Source organism: Pseudopodoces humilis, chromosome 22, assembly GCF_049639895.1.
Source record: "Pseudopodoces humilis isolate 2021_Gansu_Grassland_sample_001 chromosome 22, ASM4963989v1, whole genome shotgun sequence".
Taxonomy (NCBI): Eukaryota; Metazoa; Chordata; class Aves; order Passeriformes; family Paridae; genus Pseudopodoces; species Pseudopodoces humilis.
Genome location: NC_142221.1, coordinates 3,843,734 through 3,864,639, shown reverse-complemented (window position 1 = coordinate 3,864,639; position 20,906 = coordinate 3,843,734). Strand labels below are relative to the sequence as shown.

Genomic DNA, 20,906 nt, shown 5'->3' with positions numbered 1-20,906 from the left:
AGCAAAACACCATTCAAAGTGTTATTGTGTCATTGGTGTAATAATTTGTGAAGGATCTCCTGCATTCAGCTGTAAACACCTGTGATGACATTTGATGGTTAATTGTGCTCAAATACTGTGAGCGCTGTCTTTTTTGGCTGATGAGGTAAAAACATCCACTCTAGGATGTGTAAAGGATCAGGCCAGTGAGTGTTCCACTGCCCTGCAACAGCAGCAGGGTGCAGATTTACAATGAGAACAAACACAGTGACACAAACCTCTGGGTGTACCCGGTGGACCTGTCTGTCTGTGACAGCTTGCTCCGCTCTTTCCAGAGCAGCTTTTGCCTCTGGGGTTAATTTTCTAGGGGAAGTTAACTCTGGATCACCTTTTAGGAAGTCAAATAAAGGTACTAATTCTGAGCTGGTACCAAATTTCTCCTTTTTGAGGGACCACTGTGGTAGCCTCTAATAATTCTTGTAGGATGCAAATTAACAATGGTAATAAACACTGCAATACAGATTAGAAGCTCTCGTGCATATATATATATATAAAAGGTTTGGTTTCAAGTTCGAATGCCTGTGAGTTAGACCAGTTTGCATTTTTCACCATGGTTTGTCGTCTGAAGCTCACACATTTTGGGATGGTGTTAGATGGATTATGTTAGACAGGAGTGGTGCTGGCGCTGCTGTCAGGTGTAGACTCTGGTTCTCACTGTGGCGATCTTGTGTTTCCTCCTGCTGTGTGGTTGTTTGTGAACACTGTGAATGCTGTGTTTGTAGCTGTATCGAAGCTGGAGCCGTGCTGGGTGTTGTCCCGGGGTCAGGGTTCGGTGCCGCCATGCTGCTCTCTGCTCCTGTTGTACTTCCGGGAATGGCTCCGGACGTGACGTCACATCAGGCCCCGCCCCACAGACGGGACAGGGAGGCGTGGCCAGAAGAGGCGGGGCCATGGGCGTGGCCTCTGGGCTGAACCATTCAGCTCTGGGCAGGGGGGGGCCGGCCGTTCCCATGGCGCCGAGGGGTGTGGGCGGCTCCGCTGGCTGAGGGCCGGTCCCTGAGGCGGCCCGGGGGGGCGGCACGGCCGCGGGCCCGGGGAAGTAGCGGGATATTCCGACCCACCGTGGCCGCCCCGCTTGGAGCAGCTACATTCCCGGCACCGCTGTGCTCCTTTCAGCTGCGGCGGTGCCGACACGACTCGGAGTCCCACTGCTGCCCCCAGCTCCGCCGCTCCAGCCGCAAGGCAGAATTTCACAATTTTGCTGAGTATCGCATGCTGCGGCTTCGCTGCCCTCTGGGGCACAGCTAGCTGCTCTCCGGCTTGGCGGAGCTGTGGGAAACAACTCGCTATAAAACACTTGTGGTGAGAGGAGAGCGATCAGAGCAGCTGCTTGGTGGTGTCCATCCTCCCATGGAAAGGTGTTCCAAGCTCTCTCCGTCCCCTCTGGAGCTCTGTTCCCACTCTCCAGCTCGGCATTTATCTGTTTCATTATGTCAAAAATAAATCTCCAAGGTTTTAAAACTTTTATAGAATCTTCGTCCCCCTTTCAGGCTGCTTTGAGAATAAAATGTCCAGTTTGTTCCCATATATTCGTATCAAAGGCGGCCTCTTCGGTTGTGTCCAAACCGTGGTTCTTTGCCCATGTTATTAAAGCTAATAATGCTTTTTTGTCATATTCTAATCCAAATTCTTGTAAAAAAACCAACCACACCTTCAAAATTGGAGGTGGTTGAGTGGATATCCAGCCCCCCATGGCTCTGGTATTTTCTTCTATTTGTAGGGATAAGTCCAGAAAATATTCTGGATTTTTAGCAATTTTTCACCGCGGATAGCTCTCCTCGCTGTAATTTTTGGACAGCTTTTCCACCTCTTACTTCAGCTTTTCACTGTAGCTTTGGGCTCTTCTCGCCTCTCTTTCCCAGCTTTTTGCTGTATCTCAGGCTGTTCCTGCCTGTTTTTTCCCCAGATTTTCGCTGTATCTCCCAGCTTTTCACTGTATTTCCCAGCCTTTTGCTGTTTTGGACAGGCTTTTTAGTCTCTGTCCCTTTCTTCCTCCCTGCTCATGGGACAGGCTGTGTCTTTACACGTGGGGTACACACGTAACGTGCTGGCCGTGGGTGGGCAGACAGAGATCCACAACTCATGCTCCAGGTGCTCATGAGACAAACAACAGCCTCGTTTATTATTCAGAACTCACTTAAATACCCAATTCAGATTTCTCAGGCTAGACAGCCACTGGCTGATATTTCTCTCCCTGCCCAGCTTCTTGGCCATTCCTGTGTTTTCTTCTCAGCTTGGATGGGGCTGGCTGAGGGTCCCCTGTAACTTATCCAGGACATGTTCAGGTATGAACTGGGCTGGCTGAATTGGATTTGTGTTATGATATTTACTTTGTCCAGCCCAGGCCAGCTGTACTGTGACAATACTCTCTCTTCCCTTTATCTTCTAGACTCTACAGGGAAATGTGGGGCCTGATCTGGGATGCCTCGACATCCCACATGTTCTGACATCCCAGAGCTCTGCCACCACATCTAAAGCTTCTGATTTTCTCCAAATGCCACACAGGGCAGGACAGACCAAGGAAATGCTTCTCCACCCTCTCTGACCCATCAGGGCACCACTGCATCCCTTCCTTCTCCCCAGCCCCTTCATCCTGCTTCCCCTTTCTCCCATCCTTGGAACTTCTCTCCAGGCAGGGTGGTGAAGGACACTGAATTACAGCTACACCTATTCCAGGGATCATGTGAGGTTTGGCAGCTCCAAGCACAGGAGACAGAAACCCTCAGGGCCGCAGCAAACCCGGGAGCACCGAGGGGGCCGTAAATCCTCGCAGAGGATGAGCTCCCACTGCACTGCAGGGCCTTGAGGGAGCAGAAACTCTGAGATCCCCCAGCACCGAGCCGCCTCTGACATCAGCTGATGTCTACAAACTTTGCCTTTGAGCCGCGGCCAAGGCGCGCAGCGCCGGGAAATCTCAGTGCAGACAGCGAATATCCACAGGGACACCCGCACAGCCTTGGGAGCCAAAAGGTCCCCACCAAATCCAGCCACTTAGAAACGCAAATCCTCAAGGAAAACAGATGGGTGAACCCCTCCACAGGTCACACGGGCTGGACTCGGGCGATCCCAGCAGGGAAACCTGTCAACATCTGCAGGCTCTACCGGTGCGTCCTGCGGGAGCCGGCGCCAGACAAGGCGGGATGGATTTTGTTTGGGAGCACCCGAACATCTGCCAGCAGCTGCCACAGCCACCCCTGAGAGCCAGGGCTGTGCCAGCCCAGCCACAGCGCCCCGGGCACGTGGAAAAAGCTCCTGAAGTGCCCCCGGAGGCTCGGATGCGGCGGCCGGGAGAGAGGCACGGGCACCTCTCGCCGCCGGCCCCGGCCGATGGAAAGGTCACACGTTCCCTGCTGTTCACCCAGTGCTGGGGGACAGCTTGGCTGGTGACAGTGGGGACAAGCACGACAGGGAGCGGGGGATCTGGGAATCCTTTTTATAGGAAGGACGCAGTGATTGACGCGGCCTTGCTGAGGTTTCCCACGGCGGCTTCGGGGCTGGAGCTGAGATCTCCGAGGATGGAGCTGGCTCATGTCACTCAGCACACGCACGGCTCCTCCTGGGCGAGGAGTACCCGAACACCGAGCTCTGCTTGGCACAGCACAGCCCAGTTTGGCGTGCTGGGCTTTCCCAGGGAGCCGGATGCTGGCCCTGTCCCCGCTCCCATCACCCTGACCCCTCCCAGCGCTGAGCAATGAACCCATGGCAATAATTCATAGGGAAAACAACAGTGCCATCTGCTGCACAGCCCCGCTGGGCTCGGGGCAACCCTGCCCGGCCCACGCAGGGTCACAGCCCGGCAGTCCCACTGGGCACATCCCGAGCCAGCAGCATTGCTGCGCTGGGAAGGCAGCCCCACAGCTGGCCTGACAGCCAGCCACAGCTGGATGGCCTCTGGTTTGCAAAGAAAGCACAGGAGCGCAGGATGAGAGGCAGAGCAGAACAGAGAACATCCTGGAGCCCATCTAGTGACTGCAGAGTGTGAAGGACATGGAGGAGGGAACAGGCTTACTTGGCAAAAGCAGGCAAAACCCCTCCTTCTCTATCAACACCCTGGAGCTGAGAGCCATCTTCCATCCTCTCCCCAGGCAAGGGGAGGGGGGAAGAGGGAAGCAACCCCTAACCAAGGCTTGGCCAGCTCCTTCACACCATCCTGAGCATCTCCTTTGGAGAGAAATCCCAGATCCTGGCACTAGACACTGTGCACTCCCCCACGTGTGCTGTAACACCCCGATATCCCAGGGAAACTCCAGGTGATGGGGACACCTGGGAGAGCAGGGTCAGCCTGAGGGAGCTGGCAGCAGCTCCTCTGCCCCTCCAGGCTCAGCACACATGTGCAGTTGCCAGTTAAGCAGCCCTGCCCCACAAGTGGTGGCAGCTTGGAGGCAGGTGAAGCAGTTCCCCTGCACATACTGCCTGGAAAGCGTACTGCCATCCTCCTCAGATGGGTTGCTACAGCAATGGGAAAGGTATCAGGAGCAAAATCCATCTTGATGGATAGTGCAGACTGCTTTGGAGATCACCCTCTATCAGAAGCCTTGATTGCCCTGATCAGGTCCAGCAGTCAGGCAGCATTTAGGAAATGACAGAGTGAGGAGATGAAAACCACAACCCCAAAGATGCCCAGAATAACTGAAGTCCTGAAAAGCCCCTTATTTCTTCACTTAAAGAGCCATCTCTGAGCAAACTGGCTCAGAGATAACACACTGCACTGAGCTAGGGGATGTCAGATCCATCATTACAACATCCCAGAGATTTATTCTGGAGCCTGCAGCAGTCGCTGCATCCTCTGCTCATGTCTGATCAGCCCAGGCACACAGACTCAGGCGTGAGTGGGAGCTCCAGATGGAGTGGCTGAGCCATGCCGAGGAGGGACTTTGCATCTCTCCACCTGCTGCCTCCCAGCCCCTGCTGCCAGCTGGACCCTTGCTTGCTGTCACTTGTTGCCAACTCACCCCCCTGCCCCTGCAGAGCAACACCAAGAGTTAACTCAGAGCCACCGGAGCCACTTCAGATGCTGGGAGCAGATGAAAGGAAAGACAAAACCAAATGCAGCTCCAGCCGTGCTCGCCTGCACTCACACTCTCTGCCCCCAGCCAGCCCAAGACTGCTCATCCACCATCTGCTCCTTACTCCTGCCCAAACGGCCAGAAAGGGAGGGAGGGGATGAGTCTGCAGCTCCGGAAGCTTAGCTCAGGATGGAAGCCAACTTCTGACCCAGCTCAAGAGCAGGTTTCCATTTTAAAAGCTGAAATTCACCCTTGCACTTGAACCTTTGCTTTCACATGTCAGAACACCTGGAACAACACACCTGCAGCACTTGGAGATGAAAAAAAATCTCCTTGTTTGCTCAGCTTATTTACTTTGCAACACTCAGTTTTACCAGTTGTTTGTGTGGGTCTTTCCCTTAGCAACCAGGGAGAAGAACATTCACAAGGCATGAAAAATGTAGCTGTGCAGCCCTCAGAACTGGCAGGGTGTGGCTGCAGGTGCAGCTGGAAATTCCTCTTAAGTGGTAGCCACAAACAACAGGACCTCAATGGATTGCACCCCTTAAAAGGCAGAGTGGCTCATTCTCTTCAGCAGGCAGAACCAGGACTTTAAACCTCTGGTCTCCACCCACGCAGGATCCTGGGCTTGGAACAAATACCTCTACATGCCTCAGTTTACCCATGTAAAATATACCTATAAATGGGGTAAGCATAAAAAAGCGACAGGAGGACTAAAGCTGAGACCTTAATGCAGAACATTCTGTAGGACGTCACATGCATTCCCCAACCTGGGAGGCTGAGCTCTGGACATCTTTTTCTAGACAACCTTACACCTTTAATTTCCTGGATCTCCCAGCATGACCAATCTTCTTACTCCATAATGACAGAAAACTCATTCTTGACCCTAGGCAGGGTCAGGACCCAAACTCCAGTATTTTGGTTGCCAATCCCATTTTCCAAAGGGGCATGTCACCATCCAGCACACACTGGTGTGGCACTAGGGCCTGCCTCCCACACATGCCCCCAACACAGCTAATTTGTTTATTGGGCTGGACCAAGGTGAACGAGGACCAGACCAAACAGACCCACAGGATGCAGGAGGCAGCTCTGGAATGCTCATTTTCTAGTCCAAAAATGGATCCCAGCCCACTTCTCCAGCACAGCATCAGCCCTTCTCTTAATTCATTCCTGGTCTCCAAGGAACCATTGCTGCCCACTTACCTTCCCAGCACCCCCACAAGGGCAGCAGCACAGCCCCTCCCCTTCCCAGGGATAGGATCAGGAAGGGGACATCAGAAGAGGAAGTAAAAAGTCAGAGGAGCATCAGGACCAAACCCAGAGTCACGTTCTGCTCCCACCTCCCAAATTTCATACCTTTGCTTCATCCTCCCCTACCCCGAAAGCATCAGTGGGCTTGGGAGTGCAGAGCTTTAGCCCACCTCGGCTCGATTTAGCTTCTTTGGCCTCATAAACACCAGACAAAGACAAGGGACCTGCTGGTGTCATTTGGCCTGAGCGGTGCCAGGGGTCTGCTTGGCACAGCACGCAGCAGCACCAGCCTGCCAACAGCATCGCAGCACAGCGGCTGCTGCAGCATCGCAGCGCCTTCAGCCCGTCCCAAACTGTGCCCCTTTCCTTCCCAATCCTTCAGCTCCTCTTCTCCCAGCCGCATTAACCATTACACAAAGAGAAAGCAAACAAATTAAGAAAAAAACATTGAAAAGCAGACTTCCCCCCCCACCTCGGCAAAGCCGCTGCTTCTCCTCCGCTAAAGCCCCCCCTGCAGAGCAGGGCCCGGGGCTGCCGGCACATACAGTGACCCCGACCCCAACAGGCAGCCAGGGACGGACACCTGCAGCCACAGACCCCCAGCAAGCCCCGCCAGAGCCCCCCGGCTCCCGGCACCGCGCACCATCAATCACCGCCGCGGACACGCGTGGGCCGCCCTGAGCCCCGTCCAGCGAGGCTCCTGGAGGGGACCGAGCCCGGCGGCAGCGCTCCGGGCCGGGGCAATTCGGGGAGACAAAGCCGGCGCTCATCCCGCACGCTCACCTGGGTGTCGATCATCATCGTGCCCCGCTCATAGCCCCAGCGCCGCGCCGAGAGCCGCTGGCCCCGCTGCGGGTGCCGGGGCCGCACTCATGGGGCGATGCTCCGAGCCGGCCATGGGCCCCCCCGAGCCGGCAGCGCCGAGCGCCCAGCGCGGCCGGGACCAGCGCGGCCGGGAGAGCCGGGAGCGGGGCGGGCTCGGGGCGGGCACCGCTACCGGCAGGGAGGGGACAGCTCCCGGCTCCGCCCGGCCCCGTTCCCGAGAGGGAACTGCAGCGGGGGCACCTCTCTGCTGGGCACCGCTCCAGGGGTACCCGGGACACCCCTTGTCTTTTTGGGGTGTGCTTTCCCCCAGGAGTAGGACCCGTGGGAAGGCACCTTGCGGATCCTCCGGGGAGCGGGCGGTGTGAGTGGGAGCGGGGGGCGGCGCTGAGTGTGGGTACAAACAGGAGAAAAGCTTGGGGCCGTGGCTGAGAGAGACCCCCGGGACACCCCGGGCTGTCCCGCCTCCATGAGGAGAGTCTGGGGCAGGGAGCCAGGGCACGACACGGAGCCCCGGCCACTCATCCCCGCTCAGCCCGGACCGAGACGGGGCTGAGCGCGTCCCCCGGGCAGCGCTCCGGCCGCCCGGGCTGAGCGCTGGAGCGGGAGCCGGGGAGCCAGCGGGGTTGCCCTGGAAACAGAGCGGCTCCGCTCCCCGTCATTTGTAATCATGAGGCCGATGACATGAGCCATCACAGCCGTGGCAGGAGAAGGAGCCGGCTGAAGGCTGCGTCAGTCCATGGCCGAGTGCTCCCAGCCGCCGCAGTGCCGGTCCTGGGCACCGACACCCCGCGGCGGCCCCAGCAGCCACCCTCCTTGTCTCCGGGGTCACAGCGGGAATGAGCGACAAGGCACAGCCCATGGCACCTGCCCGTGTCCCGCTCCTCCGTGGCTCCGGCTCAGCTGAACCAGCAGCTCTGGCTGGCGAGCGCAGCCAGGAAAGGAAAAGGTGCTGCCCGGGCTCTGGCTCTGGCACTAGATGCTGCTACAGAGCAACATAATTCTAATTATAGTAACAGTGTCAGTGCTCAACAGTGAGAAAAACACGTACTGCAAAAGGTCTAGAACTATGTAATTTGCTGCTGGCAAAACTCACTAAAAACCACACCAGAATGAAGTGCTTTTAAAATGTAATTTGTACTCATCTGGCTTGGTTTAAATTGGCTAAAGGTTCATCAGGGGAGTGATGACGTGGGCATACAAGCAGTAGAGATTTGTGGTTAAAACTGCCTTTCTACTCCTAAGGCTTTACATTGGTTTTACATGAAACGGCGACATTTGGTGGATCTATGTTTAACCTAAATATAGCATGGGAAAAGTCACATCAATACAGCAACACTTGTGGAGAAAGGAGAGAGTCTGGTGGGCAGGCAGACATTCAAATGTCACCCTTCAGATGTGTTTTTCTAGCGATGCTTCCTTAAACCGTTTGATTGTGTGGAGCAGAGCTCCAGGGTTGGGGATTTACCATGAGTAAAGTACAACCCAATCCACTCCTGTAACTCCTTCTCCAGTTCCTGCTGTCCCCAGACCTGTTGTCACTGTCACTCCACTGTCACTCCACCTGGACAGCAGCTGTTGCTCTGTGTGTGTCACCCCTGGGGTCCCATGGGGACTTGCTGGGGCAGGAGGTGGGATTCAAGTGAGAAAATAATAAACTTACTGCTAGGAGCTGCCCTTTGAGTTCAGAGCAAATCCCCACTGAGTGGCCCAGACTGGGCCCTGTGCAAACACAGAACAAGAGACAGAGGCTGTCTGTCCCTTCAAAAGCCGCCCAGGTGAGACAAAGGGCAGGGGAGTGAGCCCAGCAGCTCTGGCAGGGAGCTCCCAGCCTTCCAGCTCCTTTCCACCACCATGCTGCTTCAGCTGCATGAAGCCAGCCAGAGGCACGTGGCTTTTCCACAAGCTGGTTTTGTGCAGGGGATGTGTAACTGGTGTTCCTACCCCTCCTCATCCCCCTCTGCTCAAAGATGACCTTATTTGTGCCCCACTGCCAGAGATCTCACCCACAGAAAATTTGGCTAAGCCAATCCTGTTGTAATTGGTGCTGTGTGGTACAAAATGAGATTTCTGGTCAAAACTGTCAGGGAACATCACCTAAGGGAGAGTTATGGGAAATCCAGAGAGGGGTGGAAAAGAATCCTAACCTGGCTAAGTGGAAATGATCCTTGTCCTATCAGTGGGGAGAATGAAATGATCGAAGTCTGGCTCCACCTCAAATCATATTCAGTACTGGAAGTTTCTGTTCTACACCACACAGAAATTTGCCCTTTGGGGGTGGATGCGGTGGGCAAAACAGCAGCAGGGAGAAGGAAAGAAACAGCCTCTGTCAGATGGGTGCTTAAATTAGAGACAGTGAATGATGAGTGTGTTCCAGCCAAGCAGAAAGGGATGGAAGGAAAAAGGGGCCCTTGGGAAGGCAAGAAGCTGCTGATTTGGGGGTGGGTTAAGTGCTTGAGTGGGAAATACCTTGAGAATACAATCACATCCCCAGGCAGTGGGGTTTATTTATTTACATGTGGTGATTCAGTTTTTGTGCAGTTCCCTGCATTTCTAAGTCCAAATTCCTTTGGCACTAGAACACGTAAGACATTATTGTCCCCTGTGGCCAGTGGAGGAAGGCAAGAGCGACACTGTGCTGCCTTCCTACAGCGTGCCTCAGTTTCCCCACTGTGCACTGGGTGTGGGTGGGGAATGCACATCACAAAGCAGGTCCTGGTGAAGCTCCCACAGTGCACACAAGCCTCAGGCTACACAATCCAAACTGGGAGCAGGAAAGCTCTCTGCTGCTTCTGCTGCTGGGGGAAGGAGATTAATCAGCAAGAGATGACAACAGAAGTCCAGCCGTTCATTAATTAGAAGAGGGCACTGAGCTGATTCAGGGAGCATCTCCCACACAGCACTGGAGGGTTTTTTTCTGCAGACATTTTCCTGCTCCCTGGAGGCATTGGGAGTTTGTAGGTACTGCTTCAAACTGCAACCCTGTGGAGTAGAACTGTGTCACACAAGAAGTCATTCCCCCGGGGAGAAGCTCTGGGACTGCCAGGAAAATAAACATGTTTGGCACAGCACAAATCAGGCCATTATGGTGTCAATCAGAGGGCTAAGGATTCAGCCAAAAGGCAGCTTGGATGCAGAGCTCAGACCAAGCCCTTCACAATTTTTTCAAAACAGGCACCCCAGAAACCCAGACCACCCTCTATCACCCATCATCTGTGCTGCAGAACTTCCTCTCACAAAGGATTTATGAGTATCTGCACAGGAATTCAATAATTAATGTGGCAGAATGAAGCCCTGTGGCTGCAAACCCAGAGCAATTTCCAACAGAATTAAGGCATAAGGGGAATTGGCCATTGGCACAGCTGATCTATGGATTTGTGGCTGCTACGGAACTTAATGTTTTTCTTGGAATCTGAATACTTTTCTACGAGGTCTAGCCCAGCTCAGCCACATACTGACACCATGAGATAAAATTATCTGGCTCATCCTGTGCAGGGCAGACTGGGCAGTTCCTTTTGGCTGGTAAAGAATCCTTACACATAGATATATAATTAGCATAATAAGAACCCAGTTTCAGCATGGCCTTGAGGCACTAACCCTTTAACAAATAAGAAACATATAGTATTAATCCTGGACTGGTTGGAAATGTATCTTTCTGGAAATATTTGGATAAGTATTTTTCCTCACCATTTTAGCTCAGATGAGGTGCCTGGTTACCCAACATACATGGCAGGGGTTTCAGTTGTGGTTTAGTTAGGTAAAAGGGCATCTTCCTCCTGCACATCACTAAGAACAATATGGAGAAAATGAAATAAAGACCCTTTGCTGGATTAAGCACAAATCAGCCAAACCAGCTGCCACTGGGGCTTTGGAGCTGGAGGTATTTCAGGTACCTTATCTATATAATGAGTCTGTAAAAGCTTTTCTAATTAGTCTTCTGGAAGATGAAATGCCTACAATGACAGTGGCAAGTGCCATTTCCAGCCAGCTCACAGGACTGAAATGGCTCGTTAAGTCAGCAGCAATCAGTTGTGGGGCCCTAAAGCTTTGAATACTTGATTCCCTGCCATACAGCAATTTTCACATGTGAGGAGAAGCAGGAACAGTCAGGCACCTCTTCCCTATTTTCCCTCTCTCTGCCAAATAAGCTTTTTTTTCCCCTTTTTTTCCCCTAAGCTGTTCCCTTAGAAACAGCCCGTTCACCCTTTCACCCTGCTCCTTCTCTCCCTGCTGGACGCTGCCATTCCCAGCATCTCCCGTGGCCTCTCCTGCTCCGAGTGAACAGGAATTTTCATGTTCAGCCCTTTGGTAGCAGAGGGAGCTGATGCTGATGGCAGCTCCCTGTGACAAGGGAGGTGGCTGTGCTGTAACCTCAGCTGCCAGCCGTGGCTGCTCCCTTGTGCTCACCCCAGGGAGCTGTCAGCCTCTAAATGCCTGCTTCAGCTCCTCAGCACATCCAAGGAGAGAAAATGTTAACCCCAGCCTACTTCCAACTTCACGCCGAACTCCCAGCTTCGGCAGAGCATTTCATTATGGAATGAAATCATCCTGTTTGCTGGAAAGGATCATCCTGTCAGCTCCAGCAGCTTCTCGCCAATTTATTTCACAGAGCTTAGAAAAATTGGAAAGGGCTGAAGCAGTGGAGAGGAACATGAACATCTCAAAAACAGATTTTCTCTATTGGAAAAGATTACATGATCCACAGAGACATGTGACCCAGGGAAAAGGTTCAGAGCACATCTGTGATTGAAATAAACCCGAAGAAGTTCAGTCTGCTCTGAGCTGTGCCAGTTCTGTCTCAACTTGGGTCTCCAAAGCACAGACTGGAATTTGGGAGATAACTGCTAGATGAGTTCACAATGTTTGTCCTGTCAGACCAGGGCTCTTACTGGCAATGCCTGGCACCAGCCCTCTGCTGAGAAGGTCCAAGAAATCCTGCTGCACACCACTCAGGGATAATGTGCTCTGAGTGCAAGTTTCTTCCTGATTGTGACAAAAGGTGTTAGTTTAAATCATAATGCAGGAAAAATTATCACCCTGAAATGTTCTTTTTTTAAGTGAAGAGGTATTTACCAAAATTCAAGGTCTTCTCCACAAGAATGTCAAATGCCATTTCGATCTTGTTAAGTTTCTGCCAGGCCTCTGGAAAACAGTCATGGGAAGGCAACTACATCCATGCATTGGATCACTGGCCTTTTGGATGCTTTTCTGTGTGCTACAGCCTCAGGCAGAGTTTTGTCTTTTGGGTTTTTTTTCTTCTTTACAAAGAGTGGGAATCCAGAAACCTTTTCAGTCTCACCTGCATTTTGATTGCTGCTTCTGGAATGCATTGAGACTCTGGTCTCCAGAGGAACTATCCACACCTTCCCTTCCCAGTTTGCTCCTACCAGGAACCAAAAAATTCACGGTGGGGCTCATTCTGCAGAAACTGATTTTGGTGGGTTTTGGTTTGTTGCAGGGATCAGATGGTCAATTTCGGATCTCTTTGTAGTTCTTATCCACTGTGGAAAAACGTATGAGGCGGATTTCGGGGGGCTTTGGCTTCCTGTCATCCCATATATACTCTGGAGAAAGCAGCTTGGAGGGTTTGTGGGTCAGGAAGTGCCTGTTGAGGTGACTCTCCTCCTGCCAGGCTGCCATGACCCCGTTGGCTTTGTCTGCCAGGATGGTCATGTGGCAGGTCTTGGTGAACTCGTAGACGTTCTTGACCAAGCCTCCAAACACGGCTCCTCCGTAGTAGAAATCCCCTTCTCCCTTGGGGATGAAGGCTGCTGAGGAGCTCCTCCTCTCATAAGGGAACTGCTCTCGTGGGACATGGAAGTAGCCAGGGTGGATGGCGGCCACCATGTCCCCCAGGGTCTCAGGGCCCCAGGGGTTGTGGAACACCATGTCCACGTCCAGGCAGAAGAGGTACTGCACCTCCCGATGGCTCACCTCGGCCACGTGCTGGTTGATGGTCTCCATCCTGCGCATGGAGATCTCCTGCCAGCTGGAGTATTTGTGGACAGGGACGGTGAGCAGCCTGCGCCCTGGCCGCAGCTGCGCTCGGGGGATGCTCTCAGGGCTGTCTGTGAAGATGTAATAGTTGACCCGGTAGCCACGCATGAAGTGCTGCTCTGCCGACTCCAGGAAGCGCCGCACGAACCTCGTGTACCTGCGCAGACACAGCCCGTGGAGAGCCCAGCGGGGACAAGGATGGCCTTTCTGTGCAGAGGGACTTTCTGCAAGGGTGTGGAGTGATAGAGCAAAGGGGAATGGCCTTCAGCTGAGGGAGGGCAGGGTTAGATCAGGGGAAGGAATTCTTCCCTATGAGGATGGGGCACAGGTTGCCCAGAGGAGCTGTGGAAGTGCCCAAGTACAAGGTGATGCAACCTGGTGTGGTGGAAGGTGTCCCTGCCCATGGAGATTAATTTTAAGGTCCCTTCCAACCCAAACCATCTGGGATTATGAAGGGGATTATGAAGGGCTCGTTAGAGAATGCAAGACAAGGAGTGAGGAGAGTTCAGTGATTATGACTACAGGAATCCACACTCTATACATGCAACACGTGTAGTGGAGGATGAGGAATAAGTGGATTATCCCCATTTTGACCAGCTCTAATTCCCAAGATGCCTTATTCTTAAAAAATACTGCCCACACCTCAGTTACCTCCAGTGTTGTTATCCCATGCACTTGTGTGATTACAGACACACCAGAGGGACACAAACCCCCCTATAAATCAGGACAAATTTCAGGAAAAGGAAAGCCAAAGCCATCTTTCCACAGAGGAAGGGCATCACCCCAAGAACTGTGCCCACTGAGTGCTTCCCTTACTTTCCAACAGCAAAGGCTGTCACCCCTATGGTGAGGTTCAGGGGTCTATAGGCACTGTCCAGGATCTCAGGATTGAAGGTCCCTTCCCAGACGATGGGGGCCAGCCATGGTGTGACTGTCAGCACATCCTGGCGCCTGAAGGGGGAAAAAACCAGAAATGTTAATTAAATGTAACTGTTCCTGCTGGTTTTGAGGCTAGTAAATGGAAAAGAAGCATGAAAAAAGGCAGCTAGAAGAGTGTGTGAATCAGCATTAATTCACCATGGAGGGTATTAGCTCAGATATTTTCTCCCTGCACTCTTATTTAAGGTTACAGAGCATGGACATTTCAATTCCTGGGCTGAAATTAAGCACTTTAATACATCAGTAAAAACCTGAGGATCTGCTGAAATCTCATTTAAGGACCTTTCTGCTGAGGAGAGTTTAATGACCACTGAACTCTCAGAATGGGAAGCTGTGCCTATTTGCTATCAGCCTGATGCAGATTGCTACATGCAGATTAAAACACAAGTAATAATAATAATATGAAAATTACTATAAAAATATACCCCATTGCTGTGTTATTAAAACACAGCCTGCAGCATGACAGCTTACTTTTCCAGTGTTTATATATAGCTCCAACACAATCAGTTATAATTCAAAATGCTGTATGTGAGCCAGCATTAAAATATCTAACAAAGTTAGAAAAATCCTTAATTTCTTGTGAGAGAAGTGGAAATACTGAATATAAATGCAGCAGAGTCTGATTCTGCCCTATTACAGCTCTGCAGTGCTGTTTCAATTTGTTTGCTTTGTTTTCACTGTTTCATTCTTACCTTTTTGATTTTAAAAGGAGATGCCATTAATGGTGGAATTCACCCCTGCCTGCTCACATTTGCTCCAGACCAGGAGCTGGAGCCCTCTGCTAATGAAATTTGTCACACACAGCACGTGGCCACACCTGGGGGCTGCCAGGCTCCCACCTGACACAGTTCCAAGGCAAAACAGCACCAGAACCAAACTGGGGGAGCTGTGGGGAGCAGCCTGGTGCTTCAGGCAGCAGATCCAATCAGATTCTCTAGCCCAGATCTAATATTTTCAGTCTGAGAGGATACAAGAATAGCAGTTTGACTCCTTCCTACAGCAATGCATGTGATTGAAAGATTATACAGGAAGAAGAATTTGTGTTGGGAAAAACGTACTAACGGATCTGTTCTGTTTCTGGGTTGATTAGCCTTTTGGTTTTTTTTTGGAAAGGGAAGGAAACATGCATGTTCACTTCTCTAAGCTTTTTAAATTTCATCTTAAAGGGCTGCCCTGGGTTTCCCAATGAGTCATGGTCATCCTCTCCATGCCAGTGAACTCCCTCCAGAAGACACAGAGCAGGAAAAGCTTCAAGATTCTCCCCTTGTTTAGCCCAGTGTGTACCAGCTGATTTAGCACAGAAATTTATTCAAATATGGAAGAAATATTCAGGCTGAGCACATCCTGAATATGTGAGGGAAATAATATTCAAATATATATGTGTGTGTGTTCCAACAGAGTGTGTTTGTTAACATGCAAAAGAATGTGGTTGTGGAAGGTGAACTGCTCCAGATAAAGTCACAGGAGCAGGGCCAAAGGAGGCTGTAACAACCTGGGCTGCACAGAGAGTTTGTCCAAGCCACTTCTTACTGCTGCTGTCCCAAATCTTCCCTTAAAGCCCCTGCTCTGGCTGTGTTTGAGGTTTGTCTGTGTTTGGTGAAACCACTGCTGAAGGTCACACCTGCTTTATGTTGCCCTGAAATGGGTTCAAAGCTCCCACAGCTGGTCCCAGAGCACAGCTCCAGAAGGTATTTCCCACTTACAGATATTACACATCTCCCATCTCAAAAAGAGCCCCTGGCCACAACAGTGTGTTTGTGCTAATGCAATAATTGGGAATTAACAGTAAGTGTGTTAATAAGTGTACAGTAACCATACCCAACCTCAGAGCAGCACAGGCAGCTGCTGACACACCCCTGTGCTTGGATTCTCAGGGAACAACGTCCTGCTCAATGTGCCCCAGGACTCTGGAACTGTGAGTGCTACAAAGTGCCCAAACCAAACTCAGCAAACAAAGTTCAAAGAAACTTACTTTGGCGCCAGCACTCTTGGCTGCTGATAAAATAATCTGTAAAAGGGAAGAAATATCCATTGAATAATACATGAATATGCCAGGAAGAGAGGAGCAGCAGTTTAAAGGTCAGGAGATAAAAAGCCAGTACTTACTGGGGGAAAAGCTGGATTAGCTTCTCTTCTGTATACTGGAGTTTCATGGAGCTGCATGATGGGGTGGGAAAAGAAATGGATTGTTAGGCTTTTCTTAAAATATCAACCAAGTTTGGCTTCAGGACCTGCTGCTGTCCTGAGAGCTGTCCAAACCCAGCTCCAGCTGCTGTGGACACACCCTGCTTGGCCCAGGGTTAGGCATCACCTGTAAACACCTCCAGGGCTGCCTGGCAAGGGACAGCTTTGGGACACAACATAACAGGGACAGAGAGATTCTGGCAGCAATCCCAGTCTGTGGGGATATCAGTGTGCAGGGGTCAAAATCCACGTGGGACTGTCAGGTCCCATACGTACATGGTCATGTATGTGCTCCATGCCCTGCAAAGCTGCTCCTGGTCACCTGGAGGGCTGAACTACCTGAAATAACCACATTTCCAACAGCATTCAGAGAAATAAGCACCTCAAAAGACACAATGGTTTGGAATGGGCTGGAGCAATCAGAAATACCTCCATGAAACATCATTTTTTTCTATTTGTACAGAAATATCTATTTGGTTAGTAGGTCATGGGGAAAGCCATTGTCATGCCCTAGCTGTGGTGCAGTGTGGCAGTGAGGAGGTCACTGGGGCCACGTCCCTGGCCCCTGCACAGTGTTAAATTCTCCTCTGTGCAGCTCTGGGGGAGCTCTTGGCAGCCAGGCTAGCTCAGGTACATCAGTTTGCAGCATGCAAGGAAGCTCATTTGTTCAGGTCCAGAGCTCAAGCGCTGCCATGGCACAGAACATTCATGACCACAGATCCCAGAGGGAAGAACAGGAGCATGATGAGAACTGGGGGTTATTCCTGACTGTGCCAGAACTCCTCATGTGCCTGTTCACATCACCTCTCTGGTTTAGGTGTCTCTGTCTGGTGAGTGGATCCCTAAAGCACGGCTGTGCATGTGCAGGTGTGTGATTTCACCCTGATAAGGAAGCTGTGTTAACCTTTTAGTCCTGGTCTCTGTGACCCACAACAAAGCCTCCCTCACCCATGCAGACCCAGAGGTGTCACACAGGGCAGGCAGGCCCAAACAGCATTTTTAGCTTTTTGTTTGAAGAGAGTGACTAATTACAGCTTCATAAATAAAGAACAAGTGACTTGTTAATCACTGTTTGTGCTGTCAGTGAAGAGCAGGACTGAAACAGTGATCTGTGTTACTCATTAGACACAAAACAAAATACTTACAAGATTTCAGGGCAAGGAAGGTAGTAGGGCAGGTAGTGCACTTTTCTAGTCCCAGCTAGAGCCCTGTGAAATATTGAGCAAAGAAATATTTTAAGATAGGAAATGTTGAAGGAAACATTCCTAGGATTTTCCAAGATCACCTAAGGACCTGGCAAAGATTCTGAGAGGTAACTCTGGCTAACTCCATGTCTACTTTATTAATTACTGTAGGATCTGCAGTGTTCACATTTTAACACAATGTTCTGATGCTGAGGCAAAATGCAGCTACCCACAAGGTGAAAGTACAGCAAGTTGCAATATCATAAATATGAGATAATTCATAATAATTTAATAATTAATACGTTAATACTTAATAGAAATGCCTTCCCTCACATTCCCTTCCAACGATGTTTCGATGTTTGAGTTTGCTCCAGAGAATCTCTAAGCCATACTCGGTGGTCAGAATATTCAGTTACAAAATCCACAGTGTTTGAAAGATGTCTGACAGCTACAGAGCTGTCCCTGGTGACACTGGAGTGAGTTTGGACTGTTTGAAGACACAAATAATCACCTCAGTTAAATGAGCTAAAATGTAACTGGAATATTCTCTACTTAAGCATTTGTTTGTGAGTCACTACAGTGTCAGCAGCTTGATTTGGACTCAGTTGCTCTTTCTTCCTCTTTCCCCTAGGGCTTTCTCCCTCTACCAGTTCTCCATTATCTATTACACTTATTGCTGTTCTTCCAGCTCAAACAGGGGCTTCCCACAAAATGCACAGCCTTTGCTTTTTAGTTCTGTGAGTTTTGCCACAGGATCTACACAGGATGTTTTAGGTATGACCAAGATGGCCAGCAAATTCTTACCAGATAACTGCAGCAACAGCACCCAGGCAGACAAGAGATCCCACCAGCACTTTCCTGGAAATCATATCTTCTAGAGGAGAAGGAAGGGTGACTTCTGAATTCCAGTGGTTTCACTCTGCAAAGAAGAAATACAAAGGAGAGAGGGCTGTAAGTACCTCACTGTGAGAGAAACAGATCATTTCCTCAGAGGAGGAGGAAGTTTCTCGGTAGTTTCACTTTTTCTGAAGAGATAAACACAGAAGGTGCTAGGCTGTAATAGCCAGGGGGCACTGATGTAAAATGTCTGAGCAAGGTCTCCATTTCAGGGAGCTTTAACCTGGCTCTAGTGCATGTGTGTAGCCACTCTGATTTGATTCCACTTTCTGTAGATTCCATTTTTTCATCTCAAGCATACACCCTTTGCAATTTAATGAAATCACCCAGCCCAGTCCTATCAGAGAGCTAACACAGCTATCACCTGGGCTGATAAACTCCACCTTTCACAGTCCTGTAACCACCAGAGACACTCCCTGCAAAGGTGCAGGTAGGAAAGGTAAACCGAGGTGCGAGACCAGCAAAGAAATGTTTCACAGTCCTAATGTATGTTGGGTAAAGATTAAGCCAAAGAAATTATTTCCTCTACAACAGCCATGAAAAATCATCTTTCCTGGGCCCAGCAGTCTTACCTTGAATGCTCAGATCAATCCTTTCTTCTGTTCACAGGGAACCTGCCCTAAATCAGGACAGGTGCTCACAGGGAAGCAAAAGTGCCCACAGTGTGAACTTTGGTCCCTGTGATGAACACAAAATGCATTTGCATGGGGCCTCCAAAGGTGTTACAAGCACATTAATTGTTATTTCTTTCGTTATTTCCTTCAGTGAGGACAGAAGCAGGGAGCTGTGGATCAGGCTCACGTGTTTTTATTTCACTTCTGCTATCTCAGGACCCAACCCTCCCGATCTGGACAGACAGGAGTGATTTTCCTGCTTTAATTTCTTTGACTGGAAAAAGACAAGTGGCAAAAAGTTCCTTAATTTGCTTTACTGTGTCATATAGAAATCCTCTCTGGTGCTTCTCCCTCACTTTCCTTTGAGACAATCTAATTAGCTTTCACCAGGAAGCATCACAGAATACTACTTAAAATAATGACTAATTATATATATACACATATATATGTATCTCTGTGTGTGCATCTATATAAATATATATGTCTTAAGGCCTTCCACTACTTAAAGCTTTCATGGATTCATGCTGAGCAGCTCTGGATTCTTGCCTAAAAATGCTGCAGATCCACAAACACAGAAAGATGTACAAACAGCCTTCCCCCTCTAGCAGTTACTCTGTGTTTTGACCAGTTTTATCTCATTCCTGTGCTAGTTGTGTCATGAGAGCTGCTATGCTGACGCCAGGATTTGTCAGTGCCACGTTTCTTACCTTGTGCTTGATGCTTCCAGCACATGCAAAGCAGACAAATGAGCAGAGGAGGGTTCAAACAGTTGTTTTTCAGCCATTCTGTGAGAGATGGCTGCAGTAGGAAAGCCCTTCTCATCAGCAGGCTTCCAAATTTCCAACCAGGATCTCACTTGCTGTAGTTCAGGTCTGGGCAGTCTCCCTTTCCATACCTGAAGGCTCTGATGTTTCCTTCCCTCTTCTCTTCTGTGACATCCTTCAATCTTTCCTTGTAATTTTCTAACTTTAAGATCTGGGATTGTTTCTGTCAGCTCTGACTGGACTCTGTCTAATCAGCCCATTCTCGTGAAACTGGTGTCAAAGCAACCCAAGTTCTCCTGCTGAGCCCTCAGAAGAATGAAGCAAAGCTGGATTGCCCCCCAAAACTGAAAAGCTGTCACAGTTCATGCATTCCCACAGGACATTTGCCTGCTTTGCAAGGACACAGCACTGGGATGACATTCAGCCTGTGACCAAATGCAATCCATGTGTTTTCTATGGAACCTCTCCCAGCCAGGTCTGAGGCTTATAAAACCTTGTACTTCACTTCATGAAAACAATTTTCAGGCTATTTGTTTTTCTAAAACATCAAGCCCTGACTGAACCCTGTTTTCCCTAGGGCTTGCAGCCCCTCCCAGCTGGATGCCACTTTCCAGTTGCATAAATATCCTCCCAACATTTCCAGCCAAAGCATAAAGGAACACACAAACAGTCCCACTTTGCAGAGCCTCCTGGGGATTCCCATTTTCTGCACCAGACCCATGCTCTTATCTCCATAGCATACAGAGATAGCACAGAATTTGGGTGATGAGGAAGGATAGAGGATCCAGAACACAGAGAAGAAAGGGGACTAATAATTATCCTCAATTTAGACAGTAAAATTAACACAGAATAATAATAAAAAAAAATAAAAGTTGTGGGTGTTTGGTTATTTTAGTGCAGTTTCAGCTGTTGTAATGGGCATAGAGTACTTCCATGTGTCTTTTACAGAGTAAACAGCTAATCCCTCAGGAAAACAAATACACATATTTTGAAACATCATTAGGAGCACAGTTAATGCATTCACCCTTATTTTCTGTGGTACAAACCTGCCGGAACACTGGAGCCCACTGAGATTGAAACATCTTTTGCATCTAAAACCATCTGAGATTTACCTCAACTAATTTACAGTTACTATGAATACAAACAAAAATTAAATGTATGTGGTTGCAGCTGATGAAAGACTCTCCAACCAAATAGAAATCACAGCTA

At 50.0% G+C, this 20,906-nt stretch overlaps 2 protein-coding genes across 4 annotated transcripts in view; both read right to left on the bottom strand.

Moving 5' to 3' along the window:
• RALGDS (ral guanine nucleotide dissociation stimulator) overlaps nt 1-7,245 on the bottom strand; it is a 59,239-nt gene extending 51,994 nt beyond the window's left edge. Inside the window, exon 1 of the mRNA XM_088065700.1 lies at nt 7,080-7,245. Within this exon, the coding sequence (XP_087921826.1) occupies nt 7,080-7,097 (18 nt within the window). The 5' untranslated portion in view covers nt 7,098-7,245. The remainder of the gene's footprint in view (nt 1-7,079) is intronic.
• Nucleotides 7,246-11,691: 4,446 nt separating this feature from the next.
• GBGT1 (globoside alpha-1,3-N-acetylgalactosaminyltransferase 1 (FORS blood group)) lies at nt 11,692-18,987 on the bottom strand. Of its 3 annotated transcripts, none has more exons than XM_005529233.3 (7): nt 18,892-18,987; nt 18,227-18,341; nt 17,384-17,446; nt 16,161-16,211; nt 16,027-16,062; nt 13,932-14,066; nt 11,692-13,272 (listed from the first exon to the last, which is right to left on the bottom strand). In XM_005529233.3, the coding sequence occupies exons 2-7, from the start codon at nt 18,289-18,291 to the stop codon at nt 12,588-12,590; spliced, it is 1,035 nt and encodes a 344-aa protein (XP_005529290.2). In that variant the 5' UTR covers nt 18,292-18,341; nt 18,892-18,987; the 3' UTR covers nt 11,692-12,587. The 3 variants fall into 3 exon arrangements, with proteins under 3 accessions (XP_005529290.2, XP_087922118.1, XP_087922117.1); XM_088065992.1 differs by lacking the exon at nt 18,892-18,987 and adding an exon at nt 18,543-18,599; XM_088065991.1 differs by lacking the exon at nt 18,892-18,987 and having other exon boundaries at nt 18,227-18,536.
• Between the last annotated feature and the right edge of the window lie 1,919 nt (nt 18,988-20,906).

Coding starts and splice junctions, on each gene's coding strand:
- GBGT1 (XM_005529233.3), bottom strand. CDS start 18,291: ATGATTTCCAGGAAAGTGCTGGTGGGATCTCTTGTCTGCCTGGGTGCT. Junction 16,212..17,383: donor CTTCCTTGCCCTGAAATCTT/GTAAGTATTTTG, acceptor CCCATCATGCAG/CTCCATGAAACTCCAGTATA. Junction 14,067..16,026: donor CCAAGAGTGCTGGCGCCAAA/GTAAGTTTCTTT, acceptor TTCCCCCTTCAG/GCGCCAGGATGTGCTGACAG.